Genomic DNA, 17,506 nt, shown 5'->3' on the forward strand with positions numbered 1-17,506 from the left:
AACAGCGTCACTAAAAACTACGCTAACTTTTTTTTTCTCACAAGATTTGAGTATTGGGAACACAGATCCCCTCTAAGCGCTAGCGAAAACAGCAGCGATCACCTCAATTCCGGTATGTCTACTCAATTCGCCAGCGAGCGAAGAGCAATCTGAAAATAAAAGGAGCGAAAAATGACTCTGATGTATATTTTATCAATCAGTGACACATGTCGTCCCGTGGTGCTTTCCTCGAACGCACAAACGCTTCGTGGGGGCATATTCCCGCGTATCCAGACGAAACACATGGCGGTGGGTTGCCGTCGTCGGTGCCGCTCACAACTCTTCTTTTTAATATTTATGTAAATGACCTTGGCAGTCTACCATTTTCTTCGACGGTATATCAGTACGCGGATGACACTGTTCTGGTTTTTGCAAGTAATGACGAAGCCACAGCGTTATCGTATTTTCAACGCAATATACATGGGTTGATGGCTTGGTTCAGAGCTAACCAAATCTTAGTTAACGCGGACAAAACGAAACTAATGCATTTTCATAATCCTCACAAAGTATTAAATTTGTCTACGCCTTTAATGCTACATGAGTCTGACTGCAGAGACTGTGAATGCACACCTTTAGAATATGTGTCATCTGTAAAGTATTTAGGTCTTTTTTTCGACGAATGTTTAAACTGGGGCACTCACATAGACTACCTTGCGAAGCGTCTTCGCGTGGTTTCCGCATACTTGTTTCATCTGCGTATGGTATCTGACGTAAGTTTACGGATGAAGGTGTACCAAGCGTTAGGTGAATCGGTGCTCCGTTATGGTATAACGATATATGGAGCATGTTCAAATTACAAGAAAACAAAATTAGATAATATTCTACACAATGTGTCCAAAAATATTGCGTACAGAACAAGGTGGAGCGGTGTAGATCCTGATTTAAGAATGAGATCTCTTCTAATTCTTTCCATTGAACGACTGTACATTTATGTAGTTTGTCTAAAACATTATTATAACGACACATTCAAGGTACCATTAAAAAAGCAAAGAACACTAAGGAAAACAGAGCGGTTTGTTCAGCCTAGGATTTTTACGAATTACGGAAAAAGAGTAAGATCATTTTATGTCCCATACTTTTTTAATAAATTACCTGACGATCTATTTTGTTTACAGTCATTCAGTGTTGTTAAAAGATGCCTAAAATATTGGTGTCTTACTCATACTAACTAGTTCAGTGCGTGCGTCTCAGTGCAGACTTTGTTATGTTTTAATATGTGTGCGGTTGCATGTGCAGTTGCATTTTGATATTGTATAATTTTGACTTCTGTTGGCTGTCGGGACCCGCCCACAAGCACCCTCGTGCTTTTGCGGGCCCGTACGTATCTGTATGTTTTCGTTCAGAAATAAATAAATAATAATAATAATAATAAAAAAAAATAAAAAAAAACTGCGGCAGGTCACGAGTGAACCAGAGCTCCCAGCAACTCCTGCTAGTGACGCAGCCAGGAAGGGCGGAAGTTTGCAATATCTTAAGCATCACTTCGCGGCTCTGTAAGCAACAGGAACTGGAGATGGAACGAAGCCGCCAATGTACGTGTACTGTGTCCAAACACAGTGAGCTGCACGGGTGTACAATAAGGCCCTCCATATGAGCACCTTGAGATAAGGTAGCACGCACGCGCCCGATAGGGTATTAGGGTAAAATTCAAGTTACGCTTCCTAGAAAGTATGTTAAGTAGATATCGTTTCTTGGAAAGCATCTTGAGCAGAGTACGATTACACTGAATTACCGTCGGAGATAGTATCCGACAAGCTGGTATGAAATGAACGAACGGGCAAAGAAAGAGGGCACTTCACTAATAATAACTTAGCTGGAAAAAAAATAGGTGCTGACATAATGAATTTGAAGGGCCTTCGTTACTGCAGGCGAAGTTAAAGGGGCATTAAACCATTCTCTGCAATAGTCTGTTTAAGGAATATTCACCGATTCAGTTAAGCGTGGCCGATTTCTGTATTAAAATCGGTATCAAAGGTCGACACCAGATAGCGCCATCGGACGAGAGGGCTAAGGCACTGCATGGATTTTGCATACAAGTACCGCCATGCTGGTGCCTTCTGGGACGCACTTAAGCCATAAGGAAACAGGGTAAAGCAAAATTTTGAAAACAAAAAAAAAATATATTTTTTCGTTTCTTAGATAATTGGATTTCCCAGTCTTTCCTGAACAATGCTGACTGTGTCATTTGAATGTGCGCGATTTATCTACAGGAAAAATGACCTTTTCCGAAACCTAGGTGCTGACCGACCACGCCCCCTTTACACCTATGCATGATCTGTACCTCTCCTATGTTGTAAAAAAAAAAAAAAAAAATCAGTAAAAAAACGCAGGTTTTCTCTAGGTTTAGCGGAATGTTTATTGCTCTCCGGCAACGGCAAAAAGCTGCCTGTCTTTTACGTTTTAGAGCGCATCTCTTACCGCTCATTCACACTGGAAGGGGCACCGCGTTCGCAAAGGGGTTGCGAACGCGGTTGTACAAAGATCCAGTACAATTGCACGCGCATTTGATGTCATGGAGTGCGCGTGCAATTGTACTGTTATCTTTATACAACCGCTCCGCAACCGCTTTGCGAACGCGGACCCGCTTCCAGTGTGAATGAGCGGTCGTCGGTGTCGGCGTAACCGCGGAAAGGGGGGGGGGGGGGGGGGGGGTTCGCGGTTACGCCCTCCGCCCTCAGTACCCTTCCCTCCTCCTCCTCAAGAGCTGCGCTCTAATTCGGCGTTACAGGGGATTGTAAACGGCTTTCACTTTTTTAGCCCCATAAATCCTCAGACACTTTCGGTATCACTCGCGACGCGCATTCTTTTGCTTCCGCTTCGGCGTGCTTCCACGGGCAAGGTAATTTATTCATTGTTCACTTTAAGACTGGATTTTGAATGTTAATGAAATGACGAAGACGAAGAAGGTATTTCAAAAGCGTCGCTTCCAGGGTATAGTCGGCATAGGTCAATTTCTCAGGCCGCCGCGTCCCCGCAGCGCAATCTGATGCCGGACGCAACGGGCGGCTACCACGTGTGCGTCTTCTTCGAAGCTGTCGCACTCGGCAGCACGGATTGAAGAGCTCAAGGCAAGTGTTAGTGACTGCGACTAGGAACTGATTGACATCGACCTTCTGTCCTGTACCGTCGCCGAAAGCTGGCTGTGTAAAGTGCGCGGTGGGGACTTGCAGCTGGTTGACAAAACAGCACAAAGAGCTGGCGTCGCCTGCACCTACTTTTTTGAACTGCGACATGTGCTGTTCGACACACCGATTAGAGAGACGTCAAAACGGACAACTTCGGGCCTCCACTTGGTGTTTCACTAAGATGCTTCACGGTGCAGTGGTTGCGGGACGCTGACCGGCGACGACTTTACTTCGCAGACAGGGCTACACAGCTCGTCACAAAAGAGGCCCGCAAAGCAAGGCAGCAAACAAAGAAACTAGATATTGACTATGGAGGTGACAATCTGGCTGGTGGCTACCAAACTGACACATCAGCATGCAATTCTAGAGGGCAAGTTTGTTATAAAGCGCCTTTGTTCACTTCAAAGTCAATTATCTCAAAACATTTTTTTTTGCCACATTTGACCTTTTTTCGCTGAAACCATAAAAACTAGAAGCATTCTTTTTTTTTCCACTACCAAGGCAACACAAGGGAGAGTCCACTGAACTAGAATTATGGAAAATAATCGAAGCAATTTTGTTTGACAAGCTGTTTATTGTCCCTTTTGGCATTAGAATTGGGAGGGTCCAGTAAAACCAAAAGCAAAAAAAGAACTAAAATATATATAACAATAATTCTAGTTCAGTAAAGAGAACACAGAAAGCTAAATAAATACAATGATACCAACATGAATCCTCTAACCCTAGCAGATCCTGAGAAAAAGGGTCACATACATAGGCTGAAACACATGGTAGGTGCACAGGTATATGGCAGCGTCGCCGCCAATCTTGTTTGGAGCGGCGGCGCATGCAGAGCTGGCATCTACAGTAGACAATAGGAGCGTTTATAATGCAAGTAAATGCAAAGGTGCAGGCGAGCCGGACAAGAATGACGAAAATAATCCCTGGAGGAAAGGAAGAAGGACAAAGGACAAACACAAATCTCCAAACAAAGCTAGGTGACCGGTGCGCGACCGAAAAAATATGGTCCGGGTATCGAACCCGGGACCTCTCCATTTACAGCGGAGCGATAGTCTCCTCCTTTCCACTCGTTTTCTCTCTCGGTATTTTGGGCGCGCGGAGGAGAGGTGGATCGGCTTCGCCTTCACGCTCAGGTGGAAAGAGCGAATAACCATTCTGTGACGCCATGGACTTTGCACGCAGAATTTCCAATATTGCTGTATCTTTTTTTTTTTTTTTTCGCGTAAAAATTATTTTTAGACACCCGTGTCGCAACCAAACTGTTACCAAAAAAAAGAAAAGCTACGTTATTTGGTCTTTGCGATAGTTACGAGGTAATCGATCTTTTGATAGCGATTTTAATAGAGAAATCGACCACAAATAAATGCAATTTCTTTTTTATTTTTTTTTAATAGACCATCGCATTAAGTGGTGTAGTGCCCCTTTAAGTCACGTTTGGGGGTTCTACTTTCCAAACCAACGAAAAGCATCTCGTATGCCCAGCGGTAGATTGGGGAATAATCCGAGGATCTTTTTACGTGCAATTGAAATCTCAGTTGAGCCTTCTCCGCAATAAGCCTCTGTCACAGTGCGGGTACCTCGGGATTCGAACCCGCGATCTGGGGATCCGTAGGCGAGTCGCTTTGCCTCGGAGACAGAAGTTCACTATTCATATGATTTAGGATGCACAAGAGAACAGCCCTTGAAAGGATCACATTGGAACGAGCGGGACACACAGTATCGAAGGCATGGCGCCTTCTCCGTTGTAGTTTGTGGGTACGCCTGGCTCATAAAGCATTCAGCAACAAATTCATCAGACTTTTTTGCAGATGGAAAATATAATCGTAATTTGATAGATGTATAGGGCGGCACAAGCGGGTCCGACGCTGTGAAATTAGCAGGACAAAACGACTCCTGCACATAGAAAGCTCTTTCACCGAATGTGCACTGAGCAGGTCAGTTTTCCCGTGTGAAATTTCAAGCGGTAATTCTCTTCCAGTAAATAAAAAAAAAAAAAAAAAATGAGAGTAACAAACTTGCCCAAGTCAACGTCGAACGCGTTCGCAGACGATCGAGTTAGCGACGCTATAACTTGTGGCGCCATCTATCGATAGGCGCACGCGAGCAGACAACGCGCTCTGTTGTCTGCTCGCTGCGCTTTTTGAACCTGCTCAATCAAAAATCAATAAAAGTTCGAACTTTTTTTTTTTTTTTTTTGCACAGGCGCCGTTTTTGTTTTTCTTATATTATTATTATTTTTTTTTTTTGCTTGTTTTACAGCGTTGGATCCGCTTGTGCCGATCTTGATTGTAGAACCCTTACGAATCGCATTTCCGCAAAATTCCAGGCATGCAGAAATTCCCCATCAGTCTTGAACACTGAACTCGCAAAACGCGTTTCAAAATAAAGTCCCCCCCCCCCCCCCCCCCCCAAAAAAAAAAAAAACAATAAAAAAAATAGCGCTATCTTTACGCTGTGCGACAGAATTTGAGTAAGAAGCGATTCCCATGTATGCATGCTTCGAAATCAGTCAAATAAATCTCACGAAACAGAAAAAAAACGCAATTCCTTTTTTTCTTAAGTTTATTTTATGTTATATTTTTCCTAATCAGGCACCTAAACTTTTTTTTTTAGGAGTTCATTGTCCTGGCCCGGAGCATACACGAGTCTTCTTGTATGTATGTCTTACATCAGCCGCACACCGCGCCCACGGGTATTGTTTTATCTGGTCTGCCTGCCCGTCGGCGTTCGCCGCACGGGCAGTCCTAGATAAGCGCCAGCTAGGTCCAGTAAAATGGCGTCAGCGCACGGCACTAAGCACGGCAATTACGACGACGACGACGCGCGGGCGAATTCCCTTTTGTTTGAAGGCATCCGAAGCGAAGTAGTCCGACCAGATAGACCGGTTAGTCTTTGTGTTCTTGCGCTCTCTGTGAGGGAGACCCCGTTCGATTTACAGACGGCAGCAAAAAAAAAGAAAACAAAATAACAAAAACGTGCCGGCATTAGTCGAACGCACACACACACACATACAAAATAAATGTGGCCGTTATGTTAGATTGATTGCCGATTCATGCTATAGACAGAGGATCTGTTTCAGCGCAACAACGCATCGCCCAATTGAAGCGTAGAATTAACGAGAATGAATGTCGTTGACTGTCCTACTGTTCAAAATTTCGTGGTTAGTGATTAGCTGGTAGCAGGGTGGAGGATAAAAAGTAGGATGATTTAAATCGGACCAGTTTTAGTATGATGGCTTAAATCGAAACTTTCACACAAAAATAATCCCGAAAATAGTTTGTATTAAGTGTACGTCTAACATTTGATACTTTCTGTATGCATATGTTTCGTACGCGCGCAAATAATAACAAGCTGTTTTTATTTTTTTACTCTTTTATGGCGGGGGTTACATAATTTAAAAGTGGTTAACTAATTGGCACTTTAAATTTACAGTAACTCTTTCTTCCGCATTGTTATCGGTGAAGGGACAGACCGATCAATCAATCTGCCATGTGTAAAAACGAATGTAGCGGTAAAGAGTCACTATTTTCTAGCTACAGAGATTTAAACCAAATTAATCTGATTTCCATTAAATAAATCCAATTTCTTTAATTAAAAAAAAAACGGGTTTCAACTTGCCTCATAGTACCGCTGCATCTCATTCCCATATCGCAGCCAATCAGATTCCGGAGTTCGCCGATAATAAAGCCGAAAAACGAACCAAGGGGCGTTATGATAATAAGCCACACCTCTTGTTTCTTAAGCTGTCGGTTCGCAAACTTTAGTGCGCGTTTTGAAAACCTAAGATTTCTCAATCTGGACATTGCGTAAAAAAAAACTCTTTTCGCTGGAATCTCGCTTTTGAATAGCAGTTTACATTACGTATTGATTAATAATGGTGACAAGTGCAGAACGATCCGTCCATCCGAAATTAAAATAGTACTACACACAATGTCAACGGTCCGAGCATAGATGATTGGGCGAACGCAGACGGACGGCGTCCGATCCACAAGGTATATGACCAATGGCACGACCATCGACAGGTAGGTGGTGCGCTGGGATGTAGCAGGGCCAACCCCGACTAAACGCTTCCAATTTGTCAGTCGTTATATAGGACTTGCATCACGAGCGTCCCGGCACGGACAAATAGCTCAAGAGAGGAACAGAGTAGCGGATACAAGCCCTGGCGACGGCGCATTACACAAACAAAACCAGTTTTCTCAAGGCTATTTATTATACGTATATACTACCAGCAGTTTGTATTCATCCAAGAAATCGCCGGTTCGTAACGCCACCGCCGTAACGCGCAGCTTCCAAAAAGTTATAATATATATATATAAAAGCAGCATTTTTTTTTAGGCGTCTCGGTTTTTCTTTTGAGTTCATCTTCAAGTACGCCGAGTACCACTCGGCAGCTATCACCGCACAGCAAGATCCGGTTTTAACACAAAAAGCTTGACGGTCGAGCGGCGGAACACACATCATCTTCCCTCACTTTTTTTTCTTTTCTTTTCCCCCTTCAGTTTTTAGTTTTTCTGTTTTAATATCCCAACCACGCAAAGACCCCGAGCTAACTATTACAACCAATAAGTGCTACCACTCACTAATATCATTTTCTTCTATTTTTCTCTCTCTCTCTCTCTTGTTCTAAATAAGTCTGTCTTTACTGAAAGAAAAGGTTAGCCCGAAGCAAGCAAAGTGGTCGTGCACTGCAACGAAGCTGACAGCGGTCTTTTCGACGTCCACGCGTGCAAGCGCACACATTTCGCACGGATTGCGGCGCACGAACATCCGCGTTTCTTCGTCGTAATCGAAGGAATTCCAACTTACCATCGAACGTCCGGCGAGCTTTCACGAGCCTGCGTCGTCGTTCCGATGAATTTTACGAGCAGCCGTTTTGCCGCCGCCACTCGCAGCACGAAATCGTCGGCACCATGCCACCATCCAGGAATTCACTGACGGCACCACAAATATGACAGCTTCCTCGTTCAATCCATGCCGCGGTCGTAGGTCCGGGTCGCCTTCACGCGGAGCAGTGGGTGACCGCGTTAGCTCCAGCAGTGGTCAGGGCGCCAACACATCAAACATCACGGCGACCGCGAACTGACATTTGTAACTGGACGGGAAGAAAACGTGAAGCTGTCCGTACGCAAAGATGGCCTTTTTTTTTCTTCTTTCTTTCTTCCTTCCGTTTGCTCTACGCGTTCGGCACGATGTATCCTTGAGGTCGCTCACGCAGGAACACGTTGACGGTCTCAAAATATTGGAGTTGGGAATGGCTCCGGGCTGGAAGAGCGTAGGCGACGCACTGCGATTGTATCGATACTTCCCCCAACACAGGTGTCAGCGGCGTGGGGTTCCCTTGTTTGTTGCGTGTTTTTTGTTTTTCGGCGAATGTTTCTTCCACGCGATAACAGGTGTCGCAACATGGGATTCAAGAATAGTACTAGAGGGGCGGTATATGTAGCGTGCGCTGTTACTGTGGGCGTCGCCATCTTGTAATAAAAGAGAAAAAGGCAATGATGCGGCTTTGCTTCGGAAGTAAAAAAACACGGAGGGTTAATAAACAACCTATAAATATAATTTATAAACCAAATTTGTAAACGAGCTATGAAAATAAAATGCAAGGTATCACAAGGTAAACAAAAACAAGTAATGGCCTTTATGTGGCCGAGATAACTTCCGGTTGACCAGCTTTCGGCGGGAAACCGGGCCGAAAGTGCCGAAAGTTACGTGGCTCTACGCTTGTCGGACAGAGTCGAAGGATTGTGCCCCTCGTTCTCGATCGTGCCCGAGAAAAAGTGAGCGGTGCGTTTACGACGACGAGCAAGCGCTGTTGTGTTTAACTACGCAAAAAAAAAAAAAAAGTACTTATGTTGTTTTACGTCTTGCCTTAATCGTGTCACAAACAGACGCTGTATTACATGCTGAAAAGAAAAATCTGTATTTCAAACTTCTTGCATTGACGTTTCTGAAATCAAAGTAAAACCGAACCCCAAGTTCGGCTCCATGCGAAAAGATCCCTCCCATTCTGACATCCTCCGCTAAAACAAACCCTCAAACTTGTACGTGGGTTTTTTCTGGCGTTTGTTCGGGACTCTTACAAAAACCCTCTGTTCAGAAGCTCGCATGCACACTAGAAATAACGTCACTGCTCCGAAATTAAAAAAAAAAAAAAAAAAAAAAAGTATTTTATGTATTAAATATTTTATGCGGGACCAAGTTGGTCTGTGTCATGAAAACCTGCGCTCAGGCTTAAATGAAAAGTAATATCTGGGCAAATATTAATTAATCTTTCAATTAGCCTTTATACCCTTAAGAACTAAAGTGTGATTCGTTCGATCAAGTATCTTCGCTGTCCGGAAGAGTCGGATGTGTGCATCTTTGATTTCAAAATTAGGTGTCGAGCGTGAAATCGATGCTCGCGTGATGGAGACTGTTTGCGGTCGGCGGCCGCGGCTCGCTACATCTTTTATTTCGCGGAGGTCTGCCATAGCAAAGTTGCCCAGTCTATTACAAAGCATTACTGCACTTGAAGAAGCTACTGGAAGCGGAAAACGTAACAAAAACCGATTTAATTGCGGAACACACGAAACAGCGGTGATATGTTGCCCTTTCAAAGCATGCAAACAAAACCCGAACCGGCAGTGTTCTCGGCTCCCTGTCATGGCGGCCGGAAGTGGACCGAATACCATGTTTATTCTATGGGTTTTCCAACATGGCAACACGGCGACTTTTCAAGTTACCGAGTTAGAAGCTCATTTACGTCCATTAGGAAGTAGTCAGTCGCTCCTAGCAACGCAAAACAACATGGCGGAGGTCACTCCCGTGCATTTTTCGGCGACCAACGGAATCGACGTGGATCTTTCGCGGCCTACAGAAATTAACGAAGTGCGTTGCACCCTACTGTAGACACACATATTTTATCCTAAATTTTTTGCCAATGCAGATAGACGCGCATCTAGGAGCGCAGCTTCTAACACGACGACGAGAATGTAATATGTTTACCTGTGTCACCGATTTTTTACGCTCCGCCCATTTCTTTCCTGCAGAGTTCTGCGTCAAAACCCAACATGCCACAGTTTTCCGAGGTGTCGTTAAACAAGGACTGCGTCTCAGCGAAAATCAAGTCTCCCCGGAAAATACTCCACTTTAGCGATGGCGTCTTGGAAGAATACAGCTCGGAAGACGAAAGCGAAGCGTTAGTGCCGGACACCAGCAATCTGACAGTTGCCGATCCGGTAAGAAAGCGACCGCCACCGATCCACTACGTCAAAAATGAAATGTGCCGAGACTGGTGGGCCGTTTGTTAAAAGTTTGTGGTGTAACTTTAAATTTGATGACACAACTACAACAATAATAATGGTTACTATATAAGACCGTGGTATGAACAGCATGTAAGCGATTTTGGCGAGCGACGAGACAAGCGACGCCGACCCGCTTCGCTGTCGCTCGCTCAGTGGCGTGACAAGGCAACTCGCACAAAAGCGACGGAAGCAAGTGACCAAGGCGATGAGCGACGTTTTCTAGAAATCCAAAAACCCAGCGACGAGACGAGCGACAGTGAGAAATCTCCGTCGCTCGTCGCTGACTCTCGTCGCTGTCGCTCGTCTCGTCGCTCGCTAAATCGCTTACATGCGGTTTCTTTCCAAGTTCTGGGCGTGTGGCATTGTGGCATTGTGGCCCTGTGCAAGCACTATTAACGTTCATTGGAATCTCCATACACAAGAAATGCTGTTAACAGAAAAGTTCAGAGGATTCCAACGGAAATGGCGTGCTAATTGAAAGACGTTCCTCCTTGCAGAAAACAATGTCATGGTTCCCTTACTTCTTTCATTTGGCACTGCGGATGGGCACAAAAGCTCTAGCAGGTATGGTATTTGTCACATAGCATAACATGTTTTGCCTGGCAGAATGACACAAGACCATTTCTTTTCCTTTCTTTTTTTTTCCCCAGTGTGCGACTACCTCGGAGAACACTTGGCCTACTTTTTTGGCATCACCTCACCAAAGTATCAATATGAGCTCGAAGAGTACCAAAAAATGGTTCAGGAGGTATGGCTTCCATTTGTCACTCTTATGCTCGAGTCCCACTAGAGCAACAAACAGAAAAAAACGACAGGGACAAGCCTCAAACACATGCAGCATGCTCGCGATGGTACCTTTGGCAGGCGTTTAGTCGTTCGGTGCTCGTGAAGTAAGTATGAGTGATTGCGAGCCTGCCAAAGATACCCTCGCATGCATGATGCTCATATTTGAGCATAGCCTCCTTTATTCTACGAAGCCTTTCAAACCGAGAAAGACTGGTTTGAAGCTTGTCCCTGTCGTTTCTTTCTGTTTGTCGCTCTAATGGGACTCGGGCATTAGGACGGACTCTACTGTTCCTAAACTTGTGTTTCGATGACTAGTAGATTACTAAGTGCGCACATGCAGAGGAAATCACGGTTGGTGATGACTCGTGTCTTGACACTTGGTCAAATAACTGTGAAGTTGCATGTGTGTTTTTCTTCCGTTTCTTTCTTATTAGCAAAAGTATTGCTTTCTACTTTGACTGCAAACGAAGCAAAGCAAACATTCTATTGTGCTTGTGTATGTTGCTTGAAATAACCCCAATTCATTCTCCCTTTCTGTCCACATCTATACACTACTCACCCCTCCCTCCGTCCCTCACTCCTTTCAGGAAGTGTTCGTTTAGACGCACTGTGTCACCCATAAGACTCCCGTAGACTCAACGACTCTTGCACTGCTGGCTTCCCTCTCTAACCAAGTATGGCTCTCTCACTTTTTCCTCCCTGCCTTGCACTAGTGATCGGTGTCTTGTGACTGCTTGTGTCCGTTTACCTCTTTTACATTTTGTGGATCTCCATTGGGAGTCTTTGCACTTCTTTATCCCCTTCAAGTTGTTTCCAACTGTTTTACAAGCTCTCTATCACACATGCACGTCCGACGTCACACGCTCACCTGCAAAACGAATGTTGTGTTGAGACATGCAGCTGCGAGTTTCCCGTGGTTTGTAGTGCACACTTTCTTGCTCCATTATATCAGTATGCAGGCAAAGAAAACCTACATAACCGAGCCCAGAGCGACCGAGGAAGTTGTACCTAGAGTGATGGCGCTCCATTCCCGGACGCGGGCGCAGCCATTTCAGTGCCTCATGCAGAGCGTGTGCAAACGCCGATCGTCACAATTGGAGAATGCAACTTTTTTTGGCATTAGGTGTGTTGTTAGGAAGCCGAGGCAATCACGTCAATGTCAACGTCAGCGTTTCCGGAGGACGGAAAAAGCATTTCCTGTGGATAACCTGGCAACAATGATTTGAAGCGCCAAGGTGGCCGAGTTGTCGTTACTCTCAAGCGTGGCTAACCTAGGGGCTCCGAATGAGCCTAGAAGTGAACGTTTTCCTGCCTCGTTTGACACGGTGAGCGAACAAGCAGTGCGGTGGTTACAAATCCTTCCTTTGTAACAATTGAAAAACGTCTCTGTGAATTGAGGCTGGTTCACGGACTTGCGACTGCTTACGATCGTGTGCCTCGAAGCCTCTTAAATTCTCTTACGAGACTAGAGGACACAAACTTGCGCCATCTCTCGGGTGGCTGTAGAACACTGGCAGTTTCCGTATGTTTTATTTCTCCTTTTTTTTTTTTTTCATTATCATTATCTTTTGGCTTAAAGAACTGGAGAGAGCGTTATGAATGGCCGTTTCTCGTGAACAGTGTGCACATTTGATCTCGCAAATGTTGCAAAAACTTTGGCTCGGGTGGAATGCAGTTCCAAAGTCCCCTCATAGATGGTGCCACCGTGCCAACGTGTTCTCTCATCAGCAGAGATCAGAAAAACTCGGTCCTGAGCAAACTCAAGTGTGCGAACGGACCCTTAGTTCTTGCTTGCTAATAATACAATTATTTAAAAAACAAAAAAACACCTGCAAAATGGTTTTTATTTTTAATTAAACATCAGGAAGAGGAAGAGAAGCGGAGAGAGGCTGAACAAATGGCTGGCTGGCGATCGGCTGGCGATGCTGAGATTGGAGTTACGACTCAGCCCGGCGCCGCACCGTTGCCGAACAGCACCCAACGTTCGGCCGACGTCCCTCTCCAACATTCGGCGGACGTTCCTCTTCCCCCCGTCCCGGCCACACCAGACCAACAATCCATGCAGTGGCAGCGGTACTGACTCTTTTCGAACCGCGTTGACGTGTTGGATCTTTGAGCTTTCTGACGGCGTCACAAGGTCCAAGTGATGCCGTTGGTCTCGGCCAGTGACATGTGGCTGTGGCTGTGGCATCTGTGGAAACGGCGCTCAGTCACAGTGTATGTTTTTGGACGAAGTCTTGCCAAGATATGCGAGCCATTCGATTGGCATCGAGTGAACAAGGCAAGCTATTAATGGAGATGAATTGCATTCAAATCTCGTTAATTCAGACACTCTTAGTTCAAACTTGCGCATAATTCAAACTAACATGCAGGCCCACCCTATGCCTCTCTATGGGAGAAAGCTCCCGGTAATTCAAACTTTGCTTTATTCAAACAAATTTTGGGTCCCCCTCGAGTTTGAAATAACGAGATTTGACTGTAATGTTAAAATCTCTACATACAAATTGAATGCGGTGTGTCGGTGAAAAGTAACATAAAACAAACCTCATATTTGGGATCAGTTGAGAAACAGAAACCTGTCATTTCTGCAACGTACATGGCTTGCTGTGTTCCTGTCTCAATGTAACATATATTTGGCATATTTCTGAGGTAAATTGGCATATAAATTACCTTTGTCTGCCACAAACAATGCTCAGTTTTTATGGATCAGCATGTTGAAAGTCCACTGAACACTCTCGTTCAGTTATTTACAGTTGTGCGATTGGTTTAATCTTCGATTCCTGGACGATTTCATTCGCACTACAAAAATTTCATCAATTTGTGTGCATCCTATGACAATATTTAGTTGCATTTCAGGTTCATCTTTTGAGCTGGTGACTACTGTAATTTTTCAAAAACCGAAAACTTCAAAACTGTTGCTGTTTTAATATTGACAGCCTCTAAGGTGAACTTTGGTATCCAAAGTTTTATTAATTTAAAAAAAGGAACTTGTGTCGACGAGACAGGATAATTGATGATAACGGTCACGTTTTGGGCTTTCTTTTATTTTTTTTTGTGAAGAGATGGAATTGTTAACCCTTTACTGCACCTTGTTGCATATTCGCAACATAGCGATAAACGACGATAAAAACATCTACAAAATGCATTCAGTGCTAGTTCCGCACGTTGTTGCATTTCTGCAACATACATCCGCGAGGCGAGCCGTCCAGTGCTGCCATCTGTACTCAGGCGGCGAAACTGCTCTCTAAAAAGCGTGACAGCCACCACGTGGACGCTCAACAAGTGACACAGGTAAGCCTTGACTACTGCATATCACGTTCTATACAGTGTAATGCAAAACAAAAAATTTACGACTCAACTTAATGTCCTGCTGATTATGTAAATACTAAAAACCTTAAGATTATCGACGAAGTTTGTCTTTGGAAGCAAAAAATAGCTATGTTGCACAGATGCAACAACGTGCACGACGGTGTTTTTTCTTCGTAGAGCAGACACAATGGACCCCAAACGGTTTTACAGCCGTGGAATTCCTTCCGACAGTGAGGACAGCGAGCTCTCCGGCAGTGACGATGACTCTGATTGTAAGTTAATGTTTTTTTCTGGAAATCCAACTTTTTTTCACGTAGAGAATAAAATTAGAAGCAGTGTAGGCTTTATTGACAGAGATTTTCGGAAGAGACCATCCTTCGTCAGGTGTAACTACACACAATTGCAAAGTTGTAGGGTTGTTTTCACGCTTTCAAAGAGCACACTTAGAACCGCCAGGGAAGATAGTCCCCTATACAATGTAGAATTTCTCTCCAAATTATTTATTTTACTGCTCATTGTATGAGTTGTACGAGACGCTGTTATTTTTTGTACCCCAGATGTCCAACCCCCTGCACAATGTAGTGCCAGTTCAAGCGAGGCGAGTACAAGCTCTGACGAAGAGGAAGCTCCCGCAAGCCAACCAGCTGATCAGTCATCAACTCAATCTAAGAGAAGAATTATCTGGAAGAATGCAAGCCTGATGCGGGATCCTGAAACAGTGAAGTTCACTGGACAAAATGAGCTTCCGCAGGAAGTTTCAGAGTTGGAAACACCTTTCCAATACTTCAAGTTCATCTTTCCAGGCGCTCTTATTTCGCTTATTGCAAATGAGAGCAATTTGTACTCAGTCCAGAAGGATGCCAGTAAGCCCCTCTGCACCAGTGCCGAGGAGATTGAAGTTTTTCTAGGCACCTGCATGTGGATGTCTATAATTCAGCTGAAGAACACTAGGTGGTACTGGAGTGAAGCTACCAGAGTAAGCCAAGTAGCTGACCACCTCACGGTGACACGCTTCGAACAGTTGAAGCACAACCTTCACTTTGTGGACAACAGCTCTCTCGGCCCAAGAGATGATCCTGATAGAGACCGGCTTGCAAAGATACGACCGCTCGTCGATGCTGTAAATGAACAGTTGTCGCTGATACCGCTTGAAGAGCACTTGTCTGTGGATGAACAGATTATACCTTTCAAAGGCGCAAGTGCACTGAAACAGTACTGTCCCCAGAAACCAAAAAAAATGGGGGTACAAAGTATTTGTTCTCTCAGGAGTAAGTGGCTTCTCGTACAAGCTAGAACTGTACACGGGACAAGAAAACTCTGCCCCAAGACGTGCAGGAGAGCCTGACTGTGGAGCAAGCGGGAACATTGTTGTTCGATTGTGCAGGTTAATCCCAAGAGGAGTCCACCACAAAGTGTATTTCGATAACTACTTCAACTGTCCAACCCTTCAGGTGTACCTGGAAAAAGAAACCGTGCACTGCATTGGTACAGTCCGGATCAACCGAGTAACGGGTATCAGCATGCCATCTGACAAGGAAATGAAACAGAAAGGAAGGGGAAGCTTTGAAGAGAAGGTAGCGACCCTGGATGGCATTCAGCTGTCGTGTACAAGGTGGCAAGACAACAGAGCCGTCACCTTGCTGTCCACCTTTGTTGGGGCAGAGCCTGTCCTAACTGCGCCAAGGTGGAGCCAAAAAGAAAAGGAGAGGCGCGACATACCGTGTCCGTCGGTGATAGGCGCTTATAACAAGCACATGGGAGGAGTGGATCTCTTAGACTCTCTGATCTCCCTCTACCGCGCCCATCTCCGATCGAAGAAATAGTACTTTCGTATTTTTCTTCATATTCTCGACTTGACGGCTGTAAATGCCTGGCTGCTGTACAGGAGGAATGCCGAGACTACTTCCGATCAACCAACACGAAAGCTCATGCCATTAGCAGAGTTCAAGGTTGACCTCGCCACGTCACTCTGCAAAGCAGGAAAAAATCAACTGAAGAAAAGGGGAAGGCCCAGCAATGAGTCCGTGGAGCAAGGCATCCAGCTGAAGAAGACAAGAGGTCCTTCAGCACCGTGTCCACCTCAAGATGTCAGGATTGATCAGGTATTATCACTGGCGAATTAATCTGTGTTACAAACCTCACTGTTCATACTTCTATGCTCAGGTTGGCCACTGGGTGCTTTGGAGTCAGAAGCGACAGCGTTGCAAGTTTCCTGGATGCAAGGGCATTTGTATGAGCTACTGCTCTAAGTGTGGCACTCACCTGTGCTCAACAAGCAAGAATAACTGCTTTCTTTTGTATCACACAAGCAAATGAGGCCACATCTCTCACTGATGTCTGTAAATACAAGTTTGGCTCTGGTTCACAAATTTTTAGCATTCGGCTATAAATATTTCGTTATTTCCATCTTGTTGCAAATATGCAACATACCTATCTTTTTTCGATATAAATTTTTTCGAAACTTCGAAATTTATTTTAGTGATAGTATTGTGATAACTGTGGTATTCTACTTCTGCTGGAATAAAATTGTGAAAAAATAAAAAGTTGTGCAGTAAAGGGTTAATGTCCTGCCAATGTTACAGTAACAGGCATGCTTGTTTGCTGAACAGAACAAACCGGAAATACGCGCACCATTTTAGAAGAAACGCTTTCATGCTTTACCATTACATATGTGCAACGCAAATTTGTGGCGCAAGGGTTGACTAGCTGCATTTTAATTATGCTCTGCTCACAATAATTTTAGCAACTGGAGGTAGGCATTAACCTTGTGTGGAGGGCTGTTTGAAAAGATGACTTGCACTTCTTTAAAAAAAAATGCATTCCAAAAAAAAATTACAACTTTTTTTTTAAGACAGTTGAACAAGGCATGTAAGATTATGCATTTTAGTTCCTTGCATTCACCCTGTAATTCAAAGCAGGATGACATATTTTTAACTCTTGGTTACTGATGCAGAAAGAACA

At 44.5% G+C, this 17,506-nt stretch overlaps 2 protein-coding genes and 1 pseudogene across 2 annotated transcripts in view; 2 read left to right on the forward strand and 1 right to left on the reverse strand.

Annotated features, from left to right (window-relative positions):
• The window catches only part of LOC115309242 (serine/threonine-protein kinase D3), a 200,447-nt gene extending 191,947 nt beyond the window's left edge, over positions 1-8,500 (reverse strand). Inside the window, exon 1 of the mRNA XM_040218016.3 lies at positions 7,974-8,500. Within this exon, the coding sequence (XP_040073950.1) occupies positions 7,974-7,976 (3 nt within the window). The 5' untranslated portion in view covers positions 7,977-8,500. The remainder of the gene's footprint in view (positions 1-7,973) is intronic.
• Positions 8,501-9,861: 1,361 nt separating this feature from the next.
• On the forward strand, positions 9,862-14,305 carry LOC8050813 (protein FAM177B). The gene is made up of 5 exons (XM_029992399.3): positions 9,862-10,034; positions 10,196-10,384; positions 10,948-11,014; positions 11,101-11,198; positions 13,101-14,305. The coding sequence occupies exons 1-5, from the start codon at positions 9,954-9,956 to the stop codon at positions 13,314-13,316; spliced, it is 651 nt and encodes a 216-aa protein (XP_029848259.2). The 5' UTR covers positions 9,862-9,953; the 3' UTR covers positions 13,317-14,305.
• Positions 14,306-15,133: 828 nt separating this feature from the next.
• On the forward strand, positions 15,134-16,993 carry LOC121047959 (annotated as a pseudogene).
• The last annotated feature ends 513 nt before the right edge of the window (positions 16,994-17,506 follow it).

Source organism: Ixodes scapularis, unplaced genomic scaffold (genome assembly GCF_016920785.2).
Source record: "Ixodes scapularis isolate PalLabHiFi unplaced genomic scaffold, ASM1692078v2 PGA_scaffold4__175_contigs__length_147842914, whole genome shotgun sequence".
In the NCBI taxonomy this organism is placed as follows: Eukaryota; Metazoa; Arthropoda; class Arachnida; order Ixodida; family Ixodidae; genus Ixodes; species Ixodes scapularis.